Source organism: Gallinula chloropus (assembly GCF_964237585.1).
Source record: "Gallinula chloropus genome assembly, chromosome: 8".
Taxonomy (NCBI): domain Eukaryota; kingdom Metazoa; phylum Chordata; class Aves; order Gruiformes; family Rallidae; genus Gallinula; species Gallinula chloropus.
This window is the reverse complement of record NC_140093.1, coordinates 28,114,386-28,134,465: the sequence shown is the minus strand read 5'-3', so window position 1 is coordinate 28,134,465 and position 20,080 is coordinate 28,114,386. Positions and strand designations below refer to the sequence as shown.

At 48.1% G+C, this 20,080-nt stretch overlaps 1 protein-coding gene across 1 annotated transcript in view; it reads right to left on the bottom strand.

Moving 5' to 3' along the window:
• UBXN7 (UBX domain protein 7) overlaps positions 1-20,080 on the bottom strand; it is a gene marked incomplete at both ends in the record, with an annotated part of 30,637 nt that overhangs the window by 6,859 nt on the left and 3,698 nt on the right. Inside the window, 9 exons of the mRNA XM_084267146.1 lie at positions 529-608; positions 1,898-2,291; positions 2,700-2,827; positions 3,981-4,071; positions 4,885-5,031; positions 10,682-10,794; positions 13,028-13,093; positions 15,776-15,843; positions 17,888-18,035. Coding sequence (XP_084123272.1) covers positions 529-608; positions 1,898-2,291; positions 2,700-2,827; positions 3,981-4,071; positions 4,885-5,031; positions 10,682-10,794; positions 13,028-13,093; positions 15,776-15,843; positions 17,888-18,035 — 1,235 coding nt within the window. The remainder of the gene's footprint in view (positions 1-528; positions 609-1,897; positions 2,292-2,699; positions 2,828-3,980; positions 4,072-4,884; positions 5,032-10,681; positions 10,795-13,027; positions 13,094-15,775; positions 15,844-17,887; positions 18,036-20,080) is intronic.

Sequence of the window (20,080 nt, the reverse complement as noted above, 5' to 3'; positions counted from 1 at the left end):
CTTCTCCAAGGTAAACAAGTCCAACACACAGTTGAGACACACACCTGAAGGACAGTTAAGTAAATAATACTGTAACAAATTTGTTTTGGGACAGCTTCTTCCACAGCTGGCTCTGTCACCCATGTCCAGAAAGGAGTGTGGAAGTGCAGTGGAGATGGAGAAGAAGAATGAAGTGTTTTCCCTTTGATTTTACTGCTGTCTGACCATGGGCAAAGGGTAGACTTTTCAATGTAGGAAAAACCCAAACAACAAAACAACCCCAAAACAAAACCCACAAATGAGGGAGCTGAGAGTGATTAATAAAACCCATTTAGAGTCATGTCAGAAAGGAACCCAGCAGTCTGGGGACTGACAGTGGTGTGTACACACAACCCAAGCAGCAGAGAGGAAAGACACCCAGAGCACAGACAGCACAGGCACTCCCTGCCACACCACTGCCACTAGATCTGACTGCAGCAGTGCCACCACAGCAAGTGGAAGCCTCCAGCTTGTGGACTGAAAACCAGGACTCCGATTAACTCCACTCACCAGAAGTTTAGCTTGTTCAGGCAGTGAAACTTGTTCCCTCTTTCCATCTGGATACCTTAGCATCAGCTGTGCCTTTGGTCCTAGCACAAAGGAAGTTACTGTAAGTTAATAAACAACAGAGCAGTTGAATGGAACTCTTCTGGAGGCCTCAGGTGGCACACACAGCACAGCAGGGTTAGGGACTGGTCACAAACACCAAGCTCCAGTCTGTGAACACACAGTTCTACCACTCGTGTTTAAGACACACACAGCAGAGTCAGGAGTCTCTCAAGAGTTAATAACAGCAACTGGAACTGGTCAGAGCTCCCAGAGCCTTTGAGATCAGCTCCCTCTGCTGCATGGCAGCTCAGGCAGGAGCAGAGCCTGCAGGGCCTCTGTGCTGTTACCCACAGCTGCCCAACCATGCTGGCAGCCAAGCTAACTGTCCTGGTTTCAGCTGGGCTGGAGGGATGCTGCCTGTGGGAGTTGGGATGGGAGCAGTGCTGAGAGCACCCTGATGTTTCTAGGTGTTGCCAAGCAATCAAGGACTTCTCACAGTTGTTCCTATTTCCCTACTAATGAGAAGGGAGGGGACACAGCCAGGACAGGTGACCCCAACTGGCCAAAGGGGGTATTCCATGCCAATTCTGTCCTGCTCAGCATAAAGGGGGGCTGGTGGGAGGAGGAGGAGGAGCAGGTGGCTCCAGGACACACAGTTTTGGGGACAGTCTGGTTTTTTTGGGATGGCTCTGGGCTGTATGGCCTGAGCTGTGTGGTTTGGTGAGAAACTGCATTGTGTATCACCAGTTCCATGTGTTTTTCTATAAAGTCCTGTTATCATTGTTATATCTTTCTGCTATTCCAGAAAACTATTCTCATCCCAACCCACAAGGTTTTGATTCCTTGGCTTTGTTTTTTTTCCCTTTCCCTTCCCTCTCTCCCCCCACCCCAGCTTCCCCAACCCCTCTTTTAAACAAGTGGCTGTGTGGTGCTCAGCTCTCAGCTGGGGCAAAACCACAACACTAAGTGAGCGTGAGGTGGGGCTGACGTCCTTCTGCTCCCCTGACCCGTGCTGAGAAGCCCCATCACAGGCACCTGCCTTACACCAACACATACTTTACTCATGGCCAAGGTCTCAAAGGAAGAAACTCCAGCTCAGCCCCTAACAGGACTCTGCAGTTTGGCATCGCTGCGCCACAGCGCTGCTGCTCACACCTCTGGGGTGAAGGAGGGAGGAAGAAGAAATTGAGCTTTTCAAAACAAGGGAGCAAACTGTGGTTGTCACCATACTGAGGTTTTCAGGAAAAAAAAAACCAAACCACCTCAAAATGCAGGTACTGGAAGAACACCACCACCACATTTAATTTAAAGAGGAAAGGTGGCAACTTACCATTCACATCTGGGCCCTGGAATGTAGTTTCAGGCTTGTCAGTGGACTCCTCCAGCGTCCCTGCATCAACACAGGGCAGTGCTCTGTGATTTGATGTTGTGCCAGGCTCAGTCCTTGCAGAGGGCTCAGGCTGTGGCCTCCGGCTCTCCTCTTTTTTATACCCCAAGTCCTTGTGTGGAGACTTCCTCAGTTTGGCAGGATTCTCTGACTCTTCCTCCTCCTCAGACCCACACACCGAAATGAACTCCTCGCTGCCAGAGAACAGCTCCGACTCCGACTCCTCATCTGACCGACTCTCCTGCTTGGCCTGTGATGAATCAAAATGTGTCTCCTGTAACGAGGCCCTGATAGCAGCTTCCAACTGGCTGTCCTCACTGGCATCAATGAGACTCTCCTGTGGGGTTACACAAAAATTGCTCTTTAAATATGGGCTGAAAAAGAAAAAAAAGCCATCAAGAGGACAGCAGTCTTCCAAAGAGAAGCTATTAAAACCAACAGGAAGAGCCAGCATGGAAAGCAGAGTCCTGCCATGACTATTTAATGGCTTCTCTGCTGAGTTTCAGAGTGATTTGTGTTCCTTCCACACATCCTGTGCCTGCCACATCCAAAACAAATGCTGAAGGCACCAACGGCCCATCAAGAAGCTCACTGCAGGAGAAGGCACTCCCTGGGCACTGTGTTTCTGGAGGCTGCCACACTAACTCATCACATGCCTGTACTACTGAATGGGAAGTCAGCACAGCTGGACAAAGACAGGCAAGTGTTTTCTTTCCTTGTTCCTTGTAGAGGGCTTCATACTTACTGAACGAGAGCATTTTTGGGGAGGGCTGGTAGAATGGCCATCCAGCTGTCCATGCTCACTCAGGAACCCAGTCACTTGGTCCAAGAAAGAAGTCACATCCAGCTGGTGCCACTCCACTAGTTTCTGGCCTATAGAAAAAGAACCACAAGGTGTAATGAAACAGAATTTTGGCAAAAGATTGCAGCTTTCAGGTCAGACACACCAATTGACTGCTGTGTGTGCGCTCTGCAAGAGGCCACGTGTGTGGAACTGCAGCTTCCTACAGGCTCCCACCTGGAATGGCCAAGCTTCCTCCCTTCCCTCCCCTTGAAAAGGTTTCAATCATGTTACAGCTCTAAATACAGACCCTGGTTAGTTCTGTTCTTTTCTGTTTAGCTATGGGAAGGTTTGTGCAGAATGGTAAATCAGGCATCAAAATGAAAACCAAAAGCCAAACAACAAAACCAGGACCAGACCACTAAGTTTGTGGAGAAGCATTTCTGCATCCTTGCCAGCTTTGATTCTACACCTTGGCAAAGGGCATTTGTTTCCATAAGCAAAGTGTGAAGAAGAGTACCCTGGCTTTGGTTTCTACCTTAAAAAAAACAAACCCAATCAAAATGGGTTTTGGGTGGTTAAAGTCAAACAGCAAGAAATCTCAGCTCTGGTTACAGACACAGTTACTGAAGTCCTAAGAAGCAGGAGGCCATGCAGTGAAGATAATGGCATTATATCATCATAAAAGAAGGCAGGCTGTTGAAATACAAAAGAAAAAAGTAACAATTCTGAAAGAGCTGGAGGGGGATGTAAATGTTTGATAGTTCAGTTTAAAACACAAGTAAATAATCAAAATCCAAACAAGAAAACCAAAGCCAAAGCAGTGTACCAAAATGAAGATGCAATTTAATAAAGTCACCTCTGTGTGAGCAGCAGGAAGCAGTGTCACCTATTGCTCACAAGTGATGTGATTTTCAAGTAGCTTTTAGGACACTTAAAATCATTCCAGAGGTTTACCACCAGGTGGTACCATCTTCACTTTCCAAGCAAAGCCCAGAGCAAGGTACCATCACCAAACTGCACCCAATTTCAGCAAGCCCTGGGGGAGTTTTACCACCTTAGCTCCTGCAAAACACATTGCCTGGCTTCTTCAGAGACACAAAAGGCCTGTCAGAGAGCAAAGCAGCGTAACAGATTCTTCAGGTGACCCCTACACATCCTGCAGAAGATGGTGTTCCAGCCTACAACTGCTATCCTTCTCCACTGGATGTATCTGCTGCAGGAAACAACTGTGACTTGTCTTACCTGTCCTGGGGTCCAGGATGGAGACATAAGGGAAGTCTGCTAACTTATAGAACTGTATGTACCTCTGTCCTTCCTCACTGTCGTGATATACCTATGAAACACCACGTGGGGAACACATTACTGGGTGAAGGCAGGCAAACAAACTGAACACAGTCTTGAAAACATACCAAGTCTGTCTCTATTTCACATCACACACTGCAAGTGGAACGTACAGCGCTCCAACTGAGCAGCTGGGAACATGCCTGATGGTCCATGGATCAGAAACTGTGGTGATGTCCTGAATGCACAAGTGAAAGGCAGTTTATACGTGCAAATCTATCTCCCTGAACGACATCTGTATCCATAAACTGCATCTCCATGAACTATGCAAACACCTTTTCTGCAAGTTCATCAAGAGAAGCCCAGGCTGGGGGGGTTGGCAGGGACCTCTGGAGATCACTCAGCCCAACCCTTGCCAGAGCAGGGTCCCCTCCAGCAGGCTGCACAGGACAGTGTCCAGGATCATGGAGTTGGGATGGCTCCAGAGATGGAGACTCCCCAACCTCTCTGGGCAGCCTGGCCCAGGGCTCTGCCACCCTCATGCTAACTACTTACCACTAGTATTACAGTGTCACAGTCCAGTGTTTGGTCACCAGGAGAGAAAAGCTGGGCAGGTGACACTTTAACTGGTAAGGATCTTCAATATACTCATGTCCAGGTGGAACTCCCTCTGCTCCAGTTTGTGCCCATCACCTCTTGAACTACCACAGTGCCACTGTATTCAATTAAAGCTTTCCTTCTTTATTATCCCACCACCACTGCTTCATGTCCCAGGACACCAAGGGACACCAGCACAGCCCCATTCCATTCCATTCCATTCCATTCCATTCCATTCCATTCCATTCCATTCCATTCCATCCCTCACCTGCCAAAAGATGAAGTGTTCCCGGATGATGTTCTTCACAGCCTCGTTGCTCCAGACGTCGCGGTTGAGACACTGACAGGCAAAGTCCTGCACGTTCTGAATGTTTATCATGAGCCACTTGTTCTGCATCTGACCACACTCCTTGGCCTGGAAGCAGAGAGAAAAGCTCTGTTAGATGAGCTGAAGAGCCAGGCATAGCCAATGCCAGCAATGATCAGCGATGGCTTCTAACACTGTCCGATTTTTTCACCAAAACCCTTTCACAGTGAGAAAAATGGACAGTGCTAGCAAAAAGGCATCCACACAACAGAAGGAAGGGCTGAGAGACCTGCTTTAAATGAGACTGGTTGAATTACAGTATCACATCGATGAACAGAGCTGCTGGATTTCAACAAGCCAAGCACAGAGTGGGGAAAGCAACTTGGGGACAGGGGAGGGGGGGGCACACACACAGGGAGGCTAAATAAAGTGTTTGTTCAGGAAAGAGTGTAGTTAATCTCACTGATCTGACAAGAGAGGAAAGACCTGCTGGTTCTAAAGATAAACCTGTGGATCATCTTCTATTTACGTAGGTTGGATAATTGCCAGAGGATTTGCCTTAATTCAACCCCCTCTCTGAGTGTTTTCCTTTTTCTCTCTCCAAGTTTTGGGTTACTCTATGATGGTGCCACTGCCAGGTTGGGCATCCCTTCATTCAGACTGCAAGTGGGGAGGAAGACAGGAAGGCGCAGGAAGAAATCTTACTGGTTTGAGTCACAAAGCTGGCATTGTCTGATTGCTTGGTTGCAAGTTAATGGTAGGAGTTTGATCAAGAATGTAATCCTGATCGCTGAACTGTCATACCTGTTGAAAAAAAGAGGGCTATATCAACAGCAGGAATGCTCTTACCACCTGGAAAGACTGGTACTAGCATATGAATTCCCTTTCCTTTTAAAAAAAAAGGGGGAAAAAATAATATTGGTAAGTGTGTTCACCATCCTGCTGGTAACACACTCCACAGCAAACTCAAGGATTTGGGCTGTTCCATGAGATTTTGCTGGTTTTGGGCAATATTTTGTTACCCCAAACCATCTGGTTTTATTTTTCCATCTGGTTTTATAGGCAGTGAACTTTCAAACAGTCAGCCTATCCCAAGCACGGTAGACAGACAGGTGAACCCCACACACTTTGCTTCCCAACCTGAAGAATCTCAGCCTAGAGAGTTAATCAGCCTGGCCAAGTGACCTGCAGAGCCAATTTTTATCTGACTCAAAGGAAAAACATGAGACTGTTGAAGCACAGAACAGTCCTGTTCTCACCAGGGACCTCATGCTAACTACTTACCACTAGTATTACAGTGTCACAATCCAGTGTTTGGTCACCAGGAGAGAAAAGCTGGGCAGGTGACACTTTAACTGGTAAGGATCTTCAATATACTCATCATGTTTTTACTTAAAAAGACTTATTTTGAGTTCATCATGGATTTTGAGAACTAATTCTAGGAAATCAGTTAAAGGTGAGGCCTAGGGGTGCTGCCCAAGTTTAAAAGGAACATAAATCCTTATGTTGAGTCAACTGGATCGCCTTAGTCCTGTGTTCTGGTGTAATCCACACTGGATTAAAAGAATAAACTCAGAAACATGTAACTAGAGAGATGGAAAAAGCACAGCTCACTCTTCTGCCCTTACTTTGGGTAATTTTCAGTACTGGTGAAAACCTGGCTCTGGCTCAAGGTCTCCTCCAGCTAACGACCTTGAAGGGATTCAAGCAGGAAATTCCACACAGAGCATTTGCAAAGAGGAGCTTTCATATGCAGAGCAGGTAGAGCTTTTCCAACTACTTTTCAACTTCCTTCTAAAAACTGAAGGCTTCACATTTAACATTTAAAAAGGGCACAGTGAAATTGCTGCCATCTCAGCCACACACACAGCTCCCCACTCTTGCACAACAGCTGGGGTTTTTCTGAGGGGTTGGAGGCAGGTGGAAGAAGAGTTGTTGGGGGGGGAAGAAACGCTGTGGGTTTGGTGCTTCTGTTGGTAGGTCATTTTGGTGAGTGCCAAAAGAACAAGAGCTGACCTGCACGTCTCAAAAGCTATGTCTGATGGCTTTGGACCCACTGTTTCCAACATCAGCTGTCCCCCACTTCTCCTCCTCCTTGGAGACATAAAGGCCAGGCACTTCAAGAGCACACAGATGGGGTAAGTGCAGAACAACCACTCTGCAAGTGTTTCTTGTTGAGCTTTCAGCAATCAGCAGAACAGGAGGTCTCAAGGAGACAGCAGATGTGGGATACAAAGGGCCAGACACAAACCCAGGACCCTGGGTTTACCTTTACCCTTTCTACCCATTCAGAGTTTCCACCACTGCAATACCTTAGAGCAAAAAGCCAGCCACCTGGTCAGGCAGTCTTCTGTCACACTCAGCACTGGGCCTCCCTGGACACCTCTAGCTCCTGTGCTCCTAAAAATAACATGTTTTCCTCTTTTGACTTTCCTGAGCCATGTATGGTTTGTAGCTGCCCTGCTGGCTCCTCCTTGTTCAGCTTTGTTGAAATGCATTACTCCTTGAAGCCAGCAGAGAGACACAAGGAAGTGGTGGTGCCAGCATCTTGTGACCTGCTGGATATCTGATAGTCAAGGATGATTCAGTTTGGAAGATAAGAGGTGACAGAAAGTCAGAGCATGAGATTATCAAGCAAGAAATATCCCATCTGTGCTACACTTACACTTCTTGCCTGGGCCTGGGCACACATCCTTTCATAACCAGCCATTCCTGGTTCAAAGGTGCAGCTGCAGGCTCTGCCTACACCCACAGCCAGTCCAGAGGCGCCCCAGGCAGAGATAATTGCACCAGCTAGACAAAGTTTAACTTGGAAAATGAGGCAACTTCATTTAGACACAGTGGAAACTCAATTTGGTGTGTACCCACCACAAATTGTAACCATATCTCACATGATAAGCATGAAGAGGTGAACACCTGCAATTGCCAAGAGCAGTCTTTGGGATCTGAGTGAAACCAGGTTGCTCTTTACAAAGCATGTTTGGCATGCAATTCATTTATTAGACTCCAGGGATTTGTTTCTAGCAGATGCTACATTAAGGAGGTAACTCTGAGGCTTAATACACATGAAAACTCAGCATTACAGTCAGGAAATGGCAGTTAAAAATCCCTTGTGCAATTTTAACTGACTCTGAACAGCCCAATCATATAACCATGGCACACCCCTCACACACAGACCTCTCAGTGACATGCTGTGTTCAGCTCTGAAAGCTTCTCCCAAGTTTTCTAGTAGGATCAACAAAAAGAAGCAGTTCAGGTTAACATCAGGCTGGCCCATCACTTGATCACCTCTGCTTGACATAGCCCTGTTCCACCATGGAACTCATCTCCAGGGGCTCAGCCTTCATCTTCAAAAGCCCCACAGGATGAAAAGAAACTCTTTTACAGGTTTTTCCATATCAAGGCTTTTCACCACGTTTTCTGTGGTGTAGTGAAGTTATTCACACACTTCACCTTATGAGTCCAGTGATCCTAAGTTGTTCTGCACATGAAGCAAGTAAAGAAAACATAAAATCAATGCCATTCAACTTCTCTTCAAAGAAAATTACCTCTCCCCTTCTCTTCAGAGCTAGTATTCCTGAGTTAAAATGGAGCAGGAAGTTTTTGCACCATACTAATAACAAAGTTTCTCTGTAATTGAAGAGCAATTAGGTTTCTTGAGGAAAGTGAAAGCCCACTAAATCTGCTTGCTCTCAAACCCCACCTCAGGGTGCCCAAAGCAGAGCAACAAAGATCCACAAAGACCTTGGTAAGACCAGACAGCACCACTCCTGCCAAGTCTGAATCAAGTCATGAATCCCAAAGGATTCTCTGATAAAGCTACACAGCACACTGCTGGCAGAACACCCCACACATCCAAAACAATCAGAAACCCCCACTTAGGGTAACACTAAACTTCAAGAGCAGCAAAACAGTGATATTTTAGTCTCTGGTGCTTTGGGACATGATAAATCTCTCTCATTTATTACACAGCTTATGTTTGGTTATCAAAGTGTACAGAGGAGGAAGGAGCTAACAGCAGCTTGCTGGAGATGAGTGTTGAGACTGGTCACTGGATTCACAGGAGGCCAGACACTGCCCAAGGCTGAGGCAGAACACCAGCCCACAGGCACAGAAGGTCAAACAGAAGGGGTAATGGCCCCCAAATTGAGAAGCAGAGGACTTCTAGTGTAGTGTAGTCAAGGAGTGTTGGTCTGAAGTGAAGGGTGCCCCACAGAACAAGAAGCCATACAGGAACACACAAAGGCAAATACCAGAAGTGTCTTCACATCTGAGTGACTGCAAAGGACAGGACAGGTGTGTATACACAAACCATCCCCCTCTCTGGTTTTGAATTTACAAAGCTGAATAAAAATGCCAAGACCTGAAGACCATCCAGCTTATCCATCAGCTACTTTATCCTCTGAAACTACTTTGGACTGTGGCAGATGCCACAATCAACACTGCTGAGAAGCCTGGGAGTGTTTTCAGGCAGCCACAAGGACAGACTGGTCCACATCTCCAATTCCACAGCAGAGGTCAGAGGGCACTGGCTGCCTGCAGGTGTTGCAGTCCAGAGCAGCACTGGCTGCCTTCACACATTCACCTGGCTCACAAACACCTCTGAACCATGAGCCAGAGGACCTGACACAACCCTGACTGAGGTTAAACCCTGCCCCAGGCATCACAAGCCAGGGATGGCTCTGCACCAGCAGCTCCAGCCTGCTCCTCTGCTGAGGCAGACAGGGCTGCTCCCTTTCAGTGTCCTTTCAAACCTGGGATTCTGTTACAAGATGAAACATACAGAGGGCACTGTGGGAACACAGGAATTAGTGACAAGCCAAGTGATGCCTGGTGATCTGGGAGGCATAAAATACAGGCTGAGAGCTGGAGGCTCAATAAAGGCACACAGCACTCCTCCAGAAACTCTCCAGCAGCGCTCTGGTGTTTGTGCACAGCAGTAAAGGCAGATGGGAAAAGAATACAAATAGTGTTTCTGTTCAGCTCATGTTCATCACAGCTAAAGACAACCAGGTGGAAGTCCCATAGTAACCACATCTAAAGAATATCTAGAGATTAGACTCACCAAATAAACATATATGGCAATTTGCATATTAGTTAAGTCACTTATCTGTATTGTAACAACTTGTGACTAGGCCCATGCATGCCTACACAGACAGAAAAGGTGACACTGATTTAAAGAGTCCCCTCCTCAGGCAGACAGTCTCTTGGGTACTTTTCCCACCACTACCAGAAGACAACTGCTGTGATTTGACAGAAGTGCCAGGCCTCTGCTCAGGGTAAAGTTGTGCCTTTGTGACACAGCCACATTCAAATGCTCCAGACACTCAGATGGTAGCTCAGGTATCAGGAGCAGCTTGGCCTTGCTATCTCTAAGCAGCTCAGGTGAAGTTAGCAGGGCTGTGCTGCGAGCTATATAGCCCCTTGCACCTATCAAAAGCACTCCTGCTTCAGGTTTTCCTGTGTTGCATGACACAGACACACTCCAAGGGATGCTCCACCCTGAGCAGCCTCCCCTGTGCACTCCCACCTTCCACCAGGTGTGATTCCCCACGCTGGCACTGACACAGGTTCAGTGTGGGCTGTCCCTGAGTAGCTGGGGCCTTCAGTACATCACCAACACCCCCACCTGAAGCCCACATATCAGTACAGGGACCGTGGCAGCTTTCTGATCACCCCCAGGACCCATCCAGGCCAGCAGCCCAACACAAGGCTGCCAGAGGGGGTACAGAGGCTGCACCACAGCCCCAGAGCTCACCGTTTCGAAGCTGCCTTTGTGCATCAGGTCAATGGGAGGCCTGAAGAGGTCTGCCAGTGTCGTCAGCTTCTTGTCTACAGCCCCTCCGTTGCGCAGCTCCTGCTCCTGCCGGACTGCACAGCCCCAAGAGGAAAGGAAGAGGAATTAGACAGAGTGTTCTCAGCGTGGCTCACACACAAAACCTCAGCCCTGCAGTCACCAGGTGAGCCCTTCTCTGGACTAACCATGGGGCTGGTGAGGGGACTGCACAATAAATGCTACGAGGAGCAGCTGAGGGAACTGGGGTTGTTTAGTCTGGAGAAGAGAAGGCTCAGGGGAGATCTCATTGTGAAGAAGTGGGAGCTGACCTCTTCTCACCAGTGACAGGACAAGAGGAAACGGCGTCAAGTTGCACCAGGGGATTAGGTTTGGGTATCAGGAAAAACTTCTTCCCAGAGAGGGTTATTAGGCACTGGGAAGCGGTGGAGTCTCCATCCCTGGGTGTATTTTACAGATGGTTAGATGTGGTGCTGAGGAACGTGGGTGAGTGGTGGTTGTCAGGTTAGGGTGATGGTTGGACTTGATGATCTAAAGGGTCCCTTCCAACCAAGACAATTCCAGGCTGAACGAGAGTTGCTAGGAGGTATGGGAGGAACCTTGCCCGAGCTGTGGTTCTTGGGCTCTGGGCATTTATTTCACTTAAAGAACAAACCATCTTAACAAATGTGAGCAGTAGCAGAAGGGGTCATACACCAGGATCTGAACACTAAAGAGCTGTGACTTGTGATGCTTTCAAAAAGGGGAACTGAGCTAGATTGCAGCATGGTAACTTTTACTTGGTACATTTCTGTTCTGGTGTTTCTCTTTTTCTTTCCCACAGGGAAGAAAAAAAACCTCCAAAACCTTGACTTAGTTTACATGGAGAAATATCTTTGGATGTTTACATTACATAACTCCACTTCCCACAATCAGCTCGGGATACTGTTGTCTCTTCTGGGTTTTTCAGACCTGTTTATCCCCAAGAACCACAATTGGAGCAGCTTTCTCTTAGTGCCATCAAAACAACACAGAACATGTTTTTCCTCCATACTCCTGATTATATACAATAAAGGTAAGTCACAGCAAATGCTTACCCCAGAATGCAGTGAGGCAACACATTTTATGGAAGGCTGAAACAGGGAATAACTATCCCATGACCAGAAACTTTCCAGCAGTGAACGGGCTGTAGAGCACAAACCATTTTCAAGCAGAGGCTGGATCCCCCAGCAGAAAAAAGCCAACCTTGTGGAAGAGGCTCAGGAGCCAGGAAACAATCCTGACTTTGATGGCCAGGGCTGCTGTTCCAGAGATAACCACTGACACTCATCTATCAGATTCTAGCAAAAAGCATGATAAAGCTGCATCAGAAACCCTCACAAGAGCATTACATGTTGTGCCTCTCCCTGTCCCCTATAACAAAGTGGAGATGATGAGAAGAAAATGAAGGGTATGGTGATTCTTCAATGGGTGTATTTCTATTTACACAGCACTCAACAAACTCATTATTACTGGCAAACCCTGCCCAAACCTGGCAGGGGAAATAAAGTAGTCATGAGTATTTATTTTCAATTTTGCATCCAAAAGCACATAACTACATGGGAACCTGGTCCATGGTTAGACTGTTCAAACACACCAACCACCAGTGATAACAACTGCACAACAGCTCTAACTCAGCTGTGAAATATCTGGTGTTCTGCCATTAAAAAAATCACTCTGTGAAACCTAATGGCTTAAATACAGCCAATGTTTTGTCATTTGGAGACTCTGTGTGTGAACAGATAGTGGTAAACAGCAATTAAATTAATGAGAACCCTGTGTGCAGCCCAGGGAGGAGCCTCAGGGCTACTCAGATCTAATTCAAGTGCCAGAATGACCACTGGCTAGCCAAGAAAAATTCAGTGGATGAAGTTAGCTTCTACGTGGGTGTTAGGTTCTTCCCCTCTTTCAATTTGGTCTAGAGCAGATAAAGTTGGGGGGTTTTGAGCATTATCCAGAAAATATTTGCTGTACCAAAGCAGACAGAACACAAGTGTCTGCAGGTTTTACTTATAGGCAAGTGTTTGGACCACCACCCTCACTACCTGCCTCATATGTTCATTACTCACCCAGAAAAAGAACCTACCAACTTCAACTGCACCACAGCTGCAGAACAGACCTGTCAGCAAACAGCACTGACACTGCAGCTGGGAACAGCTTCATAATGTGATGTAAAAAACCATTCTTCCAATACACAGTAGGCTTCAGAGACTGAGAGCTGGCATAGCCTCCAACAGAAACTGCTTTTCAGTCTTGCCTGAGCCTCTCAGGGACGGGGCTGGAGACACTTACTGGTTTCTGTCTGGAAGTCCCGGAAGCCATCGAATATCGAGCGCGCAGGGCGGCGCCTCTTAGGAGCTTGAAAAGACAAGAAAAATCAGGAATTATCTCAAAAGGCACTATAATGACATGTCAGTACTGTCCACCACACAGGTGGGAAAACAGGAAAGGACCCCAGAGCTCGACCGATGCGCGAGTGACGCCCCACGTTAGGAAGGGCTGGAGGAGGCTGGGAATGGGCAGTTTGTTAAGACCTAACGCAGCCCAGAAGTAAAACCTGTGCCCACAATACACACAAGTTTCAAGTTAGCCATTTCTAAAGGCTCACCAAAGCCCATCAGCATCTAGAGGAAGTGCTGTCACAGCACCAACACACCACATTTCCAGTCAAGAGTTTCACAAAGTAGATGAGAAATATCAAAGGATTAAACCCCATGGGAGAATGTTTTACTGATGAGGCAGCAAACTTGCTTTATCCACAATGGCCTTCTATGTTTTGCTCATCTCTTATCCAGATCCTGCCCCCACTTCTTGGCTGGATTGGCAAAAGCCACCCTCTTCCACTGGATGCAGTGTCACTATCTGCAGGGAAGCCTTCAGGACAGGTTCTCTGCTGCTAACAGAGACAGTAGCCCGGGCAGGTACCCAGAGTAGAACCCAGAAGTCCCACAGCACACCACAACCACTGAACATGGGGTGCAACCCCAAACTGCCTGCCAAGACTTATTCCAACTATTCACTGTGTTACTAATAATTGAAAGCAAAACAATTGCAAGTGAAAACTTTTCAAGCAGAATTGTTACAAGACAGGGTAGATAATCCACATATGAAACAGGGACAGAAATACAATGTACACCCCCCAGAAACCTGTAACAGGAAACATCACTGTGAGAAAGCACCACCTCCCCACAGGTCACAAAACAAGGACCCCCAAAACATGACTTTATAGACTCCTCTGGTTTTGCACCCATAGCACATGCAGCATCCTTCACCTTGTGCCACACCAAGAGCATAAAGATTGGCACACAAGTCTTCATCCTTGAGTTCTTCTCAGAGCATAAAGGAAAGAGTCAGTGTATCCCATACAGAGTATCACAGCAAGCAGGGCTGACTGAGGAACACACTTGTGGATAATGCCTCTCTAACTCCAGTGAGTGACATCTTACACAGCTCCAAATGCTCAGGCACGAGCACAAGCCATGAAAGCCAACTTCAGAGCAACTTAAACTGCAGCTCAGAACAGCAACTGAAGGGCCACTTCAGCACAAGCAGCATTTTCCCTGCCAGGCTCAGCTACAGCCTGGCAGTGGTGGTGCAGGTGTGCACACTGGTGCAGGCAGAGGCTCTTCCCACACATGAAAACCTCTGTGGTGCAAGACAGGTACCTGGCAGAGCACAGATGGACAGAGTCACCTCTTATCTGGAGGAAAAGCCAAGCTCACACAACCACCACATGCTGACACTGGTAAAGCCAGGAGCTGGCCCATCCCCTGCTTGGAAGCAAGAGATGAAAACAGGGAGGGAAGTTCTCTCTCCAGTTTCAGCTGGTGCATCAGGCTGCTTCCTGGCATCATAAACAGAAGCAGCATTTGTGAGCACATCAGTGCTGGTGGGTGAGCCAGGGCCAGGAGGCTGTGGTGGGGCTGCAGACATGGTGGATGAGTGGGGTGGTCAGGGACACTGCCATCAGTGTGTGACAGGTAGGGACAACAGCACCAAGAACTAAGGACAGCTGGTCCAGGGAGGGGATTGTCCTGCTCTACACCCTGCTGGTGCAGCCTCAACTTGAGCACTGGGTGGAGTTTGGGGTGCCACAGGACAAGAGGGACACAAAACTCTTGGAGAGTGTCCAGAGGAGGGCAATAAGGATGGGGAAGGGTCTGGAGGGGAATTCTTATGAGGAGAGGTTGAAGTCCCTGGGATTGTTCAGCCTGGAGAGGAGGAGGCTGAGGGGAGACCTCCTCTCTCTGGGGACCAGGGACAGAACCCAAGGGAACAGCGTGAAGCTGCACCAGGGGAGGGTCAGGCTGGGTGCCAGGAAGAGGTTCTGTGCTGAGAGGGGGGGTTGAGACAGCTTGAGATTGAGGTTTGGAGATGCAGAACACTAGTGCATTACACAAGTCCTGAACAGCTGTTTGGACAAGAAAGAACACTGCATTTCCATCACCTGCTTCCTGGGAGGAACACACTGTGCTTCATAAAACAAACAAGAAAACTACCTGCACACTGCAGGTTACAGGGCAAGTTCATTCCTAAATGAGGAAGTGAGAGAAAACAATGAGTAACCCTAGAGTTCAGCCCTTCTTTCAGGTCTATCATTTCCCTCAGAAGCATGCAGTTGTCCTCTTCAGCTTCACTCCTGAAAGCTCCAGCTCTTCTCTCTCCACCTCAAACCCTTTCACAGAAGCACAGCAGGGTTCCCAACCCCCAGGGTCCCAACCCCCAGGACGCAGTTGGATCCTTATCAGAGCTAATTGGCTGTTGCCTGACAAAGTCTCAGGAAACTGGAGTGATCAAATTGGTACCAGTGGGGCTGCAGAATCTCTAATCTTGAGGTTTCCAACAACACTGGTGTGCTTCCAGGTATGGAATCCTGTTACACAGCAGTGGAGTTGCAGCAGGGAAACAAAAGGAAAAGGGCAATAAAAATATATACACATACAATGCTTTCTTCACATTCAGCAAGTTCTGGTTTTCTTTTGACACTCAGCTCATCTCCAGGCAAAGAAAACAAAAGACAAAATAAGAAGACCAGCCTACCTCCAAACAGGGGCTCAGGTTCTACTAAAATCTCTTGTTTCTGAGGAATTGGAGCTCGTACTTCATCCCTGTCAAAGAGGAAGGAAAAAAAATAATTCAGAGAGGTGATAATATTCCAAGTCCTATATAAACCCCACCAAAGGCTCCTGCTACTTGAACCAGCTAAAGATGCTGCACAGAAACAAAAGATCTTGGGTCAAGAGGGGCCTTGAGAGACCATCCATTCCCAGGCATGGCACTGATGCAGGACTCTGCACATTCTGCATTAAGATCTGGCACAGATGACCTTCCTAAGCCCTGACAGAAGATTACACAGATCCCTGGGTGTCTAGATCCCAGGCTTTGTCAATCTACTATCCAAGCATTTGGTTTTTCTTCTTGAATAACTGTCTTAAAACCTGGAAGTTTACTAAACCTTAGCAAAGGATGCTAACCCATCTGCTTACCACCCTCCTCCTGATTAGCTACAGAGGAAAAAAAATATCATCATCTTTGTTATTACAAGCTTCCTTCTGTTAGAAGTCTTGTTGCCCCCACTTAAAACTCACAGCCCTCTCTTTCCCAGAGGAAGAAAACCAAGGCTGCCAAAATGGTCATAGCCCCCCTTTTCTGTAGCAATTCTCTGCTTCCACAGCTGGGCTCCCCTAGATATCAACAGCTTAGTTACACCTGCAGAGACTACTGCCTAGTCTGAAATGACCAGAAGAAAGGCAATCACAAGGGCTCTGAAACAGTATCACTTACTCTGCCTGGCCCCAGGCTCACAGATCTACCTGGGGGAGGACACCTGCTCACTGGAGGAAATCCATTGCTACATCCTCCCCAGGAGCCACCCCTGATGTGCCCTCTTCCCTCAGGCTCCTCCAAGTTATGAAGTGTGTGGTTGGTGGCTCCTGGCTGTGAGGGTTTCAAACAGTAACTCACAATGTCAGCACGATGCACTAACCTTGTGATTAACCTCCTCACCTTTGATTGCTGTTGTGAAGCTAGTTATTCTCCATTTTGCATTTGCATGATTATTGTCCTCCCTTCCTAGAAGTAACACTAAGCTGACCAGCACCTGGAGGGTGTTAAGTACACAGAAAGAAAGTGTTCCAGTAAAAACTTGAGTATTATGTCTCTGATGTGGCAGAAGCTGTCTGGAACCATGAACACAGGGTTTTGACTTCGTTGCCTGCCCAAGGCTCAAGCAGGAAGGCACTTGATACCAACTACAAAACCAGTTAACTCTTTAACTTTACACACATGCCTCAGAGGTGTAAGTACAAGAATTTCTTTAAAAGTTAGCTGGGCTTTTTGTTTTCCTGAAGACTTTCATAAAGACAAAAGTATGGCTAGGTTTAATTTAGAACATTTAATGAATGGGACTTACACCAGTTAGCTGCCACTCACAATATCCCATTTATCCCAAGGGGACACATTAAGGGGCAGCACTCAAAGACTCTGCCATGCTCAAGTGGAACAAGGCTTTCTGTTATTGGCATCTGATGTGGAAGACACTCATGGGGATTTTGTAGCTGCTTGATTCCTCTGCACACCAGCACACACCACCCAGCCTTTACGGTGCCAAAGCTGGTTACACTTAAAAAACCACAATAAAACCCTTACAGATGGGGCTACATTCACAAGGCCAGGTTGGATGGGGCCCTGGGCAGCCTTGTGTAGCTCCAGGCCTGGAGGTTGGTGTCCCTGCCTGTGGCAGGGGGGTTGGAGCTCTGTGATCCTTGGGGTCCCTTCCAACCCAGCCCATTCTATGATTCTATGATTCTATGACCAGCACAGCAGGGCTCTCTAACTGCCAAATTAATGGAATTTGAGATTGCTGGAGCAACTTAAAAGTAAGAATCTCTTCCTACTGGATCCCCCCTGTAATGCCTTGAGCCCTGTTTTAGGGGGGACTGATGTGGGCCTACATACCAACTTCTTGCATAATAACCTATTTACCCAGAGCGATCTTGAAGCAATCAGTTTAACCAGATCAAAGCATCACACCGTGCAGTGAGCTGCCAGCAAGTTGCAGGTGCCAGTTGCCTTGTTTGTCCCAGCTTATGCTACTCAATTCTAAGCCACAGCAGAGTCCTTCAGAGAGAGAGCTGTTCCTGGAGTACGTACTCGGAGTGCGGCCGAAGCGCAGAGACCCCCGCAGAGCTGGTGCTGGGCTCCTCGGCTATGCCTCCCCCGTCCAGAAACATGGTGACAGCCATCTCCAGATTGTTGTTGCACGCCTCAAGCATGTGCTTCCCCACACTTTCACTGGCACCTGTAAGGCCAAAGGACAGTTAATGTGTTTGGGAGCGCTGGGAACAGCTGGCTGGCAAACTTCCTCACCCAAAGCAGCAGCAGCAGATAGGAAGAACAGTCTGTTTGTCTCTGAAGCATGAGGTGAGACAATTGTACTTATCTCCCAGGGAATGGCAGTGCCCACACACAGGGCTGCCTCCTTCCACCAAGAGGAAGCTCATTGGAAGCCAGCTGAAGGGGGTCAGTATCAGAGAATCACAGGGAAGGGCCCTCCAGAGCCCATGGGGTCTAACCCCCCTGCCAAAGCAGCTCCCTAGGACAGGGCACACAGGGCGGTGTCCAGACGGGGCTGGAATCTCTCCAGAGAAAGAGACTCCACACCCCCTGGGCAGCCTGTCCCAGGGCTCCCTCACCCTCACTGGGGAAAAGTTCTTCCCCATGTTGGTGTGGAACTCCCTGGGCTCCAACTTGCAGCCATTGCCCCTTGTCCTGTCCCCACAGACACTGCAAAGGGGCTGCCCATTTCCCCTGTGTCCCACCCTTCAGATACTGATACCCATTGATCAGATCCCCTCTCAGGCTTCTTCTCCCCAGGCTGAACAGCCCCAGCTCACTCAGCCTTTCCTCACAGGGGAGATGCTCCAGGCCCTTCAGCATCTCCGTAGCCTCCTCTGGACTCTCTCCAGGAGATCCCTGACTGTTGGAGCCCAGCACTGGACACAACACCCCAGGTGGGGCCTGACCAGGGCAGAGCAGAGGGGGAGGATCCCCTCCTGTGACCTGCTGCCCACACTCCTCCTGATGCCCCCAGGATCCCATTGTCTCTCTCAGCCCCCAGGGCACACTGCTGGCTCATGGCCACCCTGTCACCCACCAGCACCCCCAGGTCCTTCTCCACAGAGCTCCTCTCCAGCAGGTCACCCCCAGCCTGTACTGATTCCAGCAGTTATTCCTTCCCAGGTGCAAGACTCTCCACTTGCTTTTGTTGAATTTCATCTGGATTCTCCCTGCCCAGCTCCCCAGACTGTCCAAGCCTCTTTCTCCCCAGTAGTTTTCCCAGCACACAGACAGACACAGACACATGAAAACCTGACTCCACACGTTGAACAGGGAGAAGATGAAATCAGCTGCTGGGATTTTTTACCCACTTCCAACAGATGCTTAGAGACAGCAGAACAGACACCCAGTTTCACTGATTGCAGGAAAAGGCCAAACCAAGCCCAGCAGACGTTCAGTTCACGTTGGGGAGGCTGGGGGGGGGAACCCAGCCAAGGAGAAAGCAGTACCTGTCTACACAGTTCTTTGTATAATGACTAATATTTTTTAAAATCTCTCCCAAGCACAACTAAATCAGTCTTATTCTTGCTGCTCAGGAGGAACACCTGTTTGCAGTGTCAGGTGTAGCTCCTTCATCAGAGGGGCAGCTTCTGCCTCCCCACTTCTCCTCCAAAGCCACACCATCAACACAAGCACTCTCACCAGCACACCCTCATCTCCTGCACCCACCCTTACTACAGCATCTCTGTCTCTAGAGGATGGGGGCTGCCAAAGAGTTTATTTTCATATGGAAAGCCTGGTAGAGAGGAAGAATGGCAAAATGCAGCCAAACCAGTTTGGGGGTAGATTTTAGATCTGTAGCAGCTCTTACCAAGTTCACTGCAAGTTACCAGAGTGAAGGAAACGCTTCCCCCAGCATCAGAATCGCAGATGACATCAGTTTGGGCCAAACACATGTTGTCAGATTTTCTGTGAAAGGCTCAGGAAGCTCTAGTTTGAGGTCAGTAGTAAGAGAGAACACACTTTGAACCGTGAGATACATCAACCCTGAATGATCCCCACCGTTCCATTAACTCCCACAGAGAGCCAAACTGACTGAGGGAACTGCTTAGCAGGGAGAAAACCAAATCCAACCTGCCTTGACAGGTGTACCTGGGCAGCAGTTAGCTGTGGTTTAAGATCTTAATCAAGGAAGTGTCAAATAAAAACTAGCAACATCTCAAAAAAAAACCCACCCCATGAGAGCACACTGTGTGTTCCTCAAATGAACCATTCTTTGGCATTTTC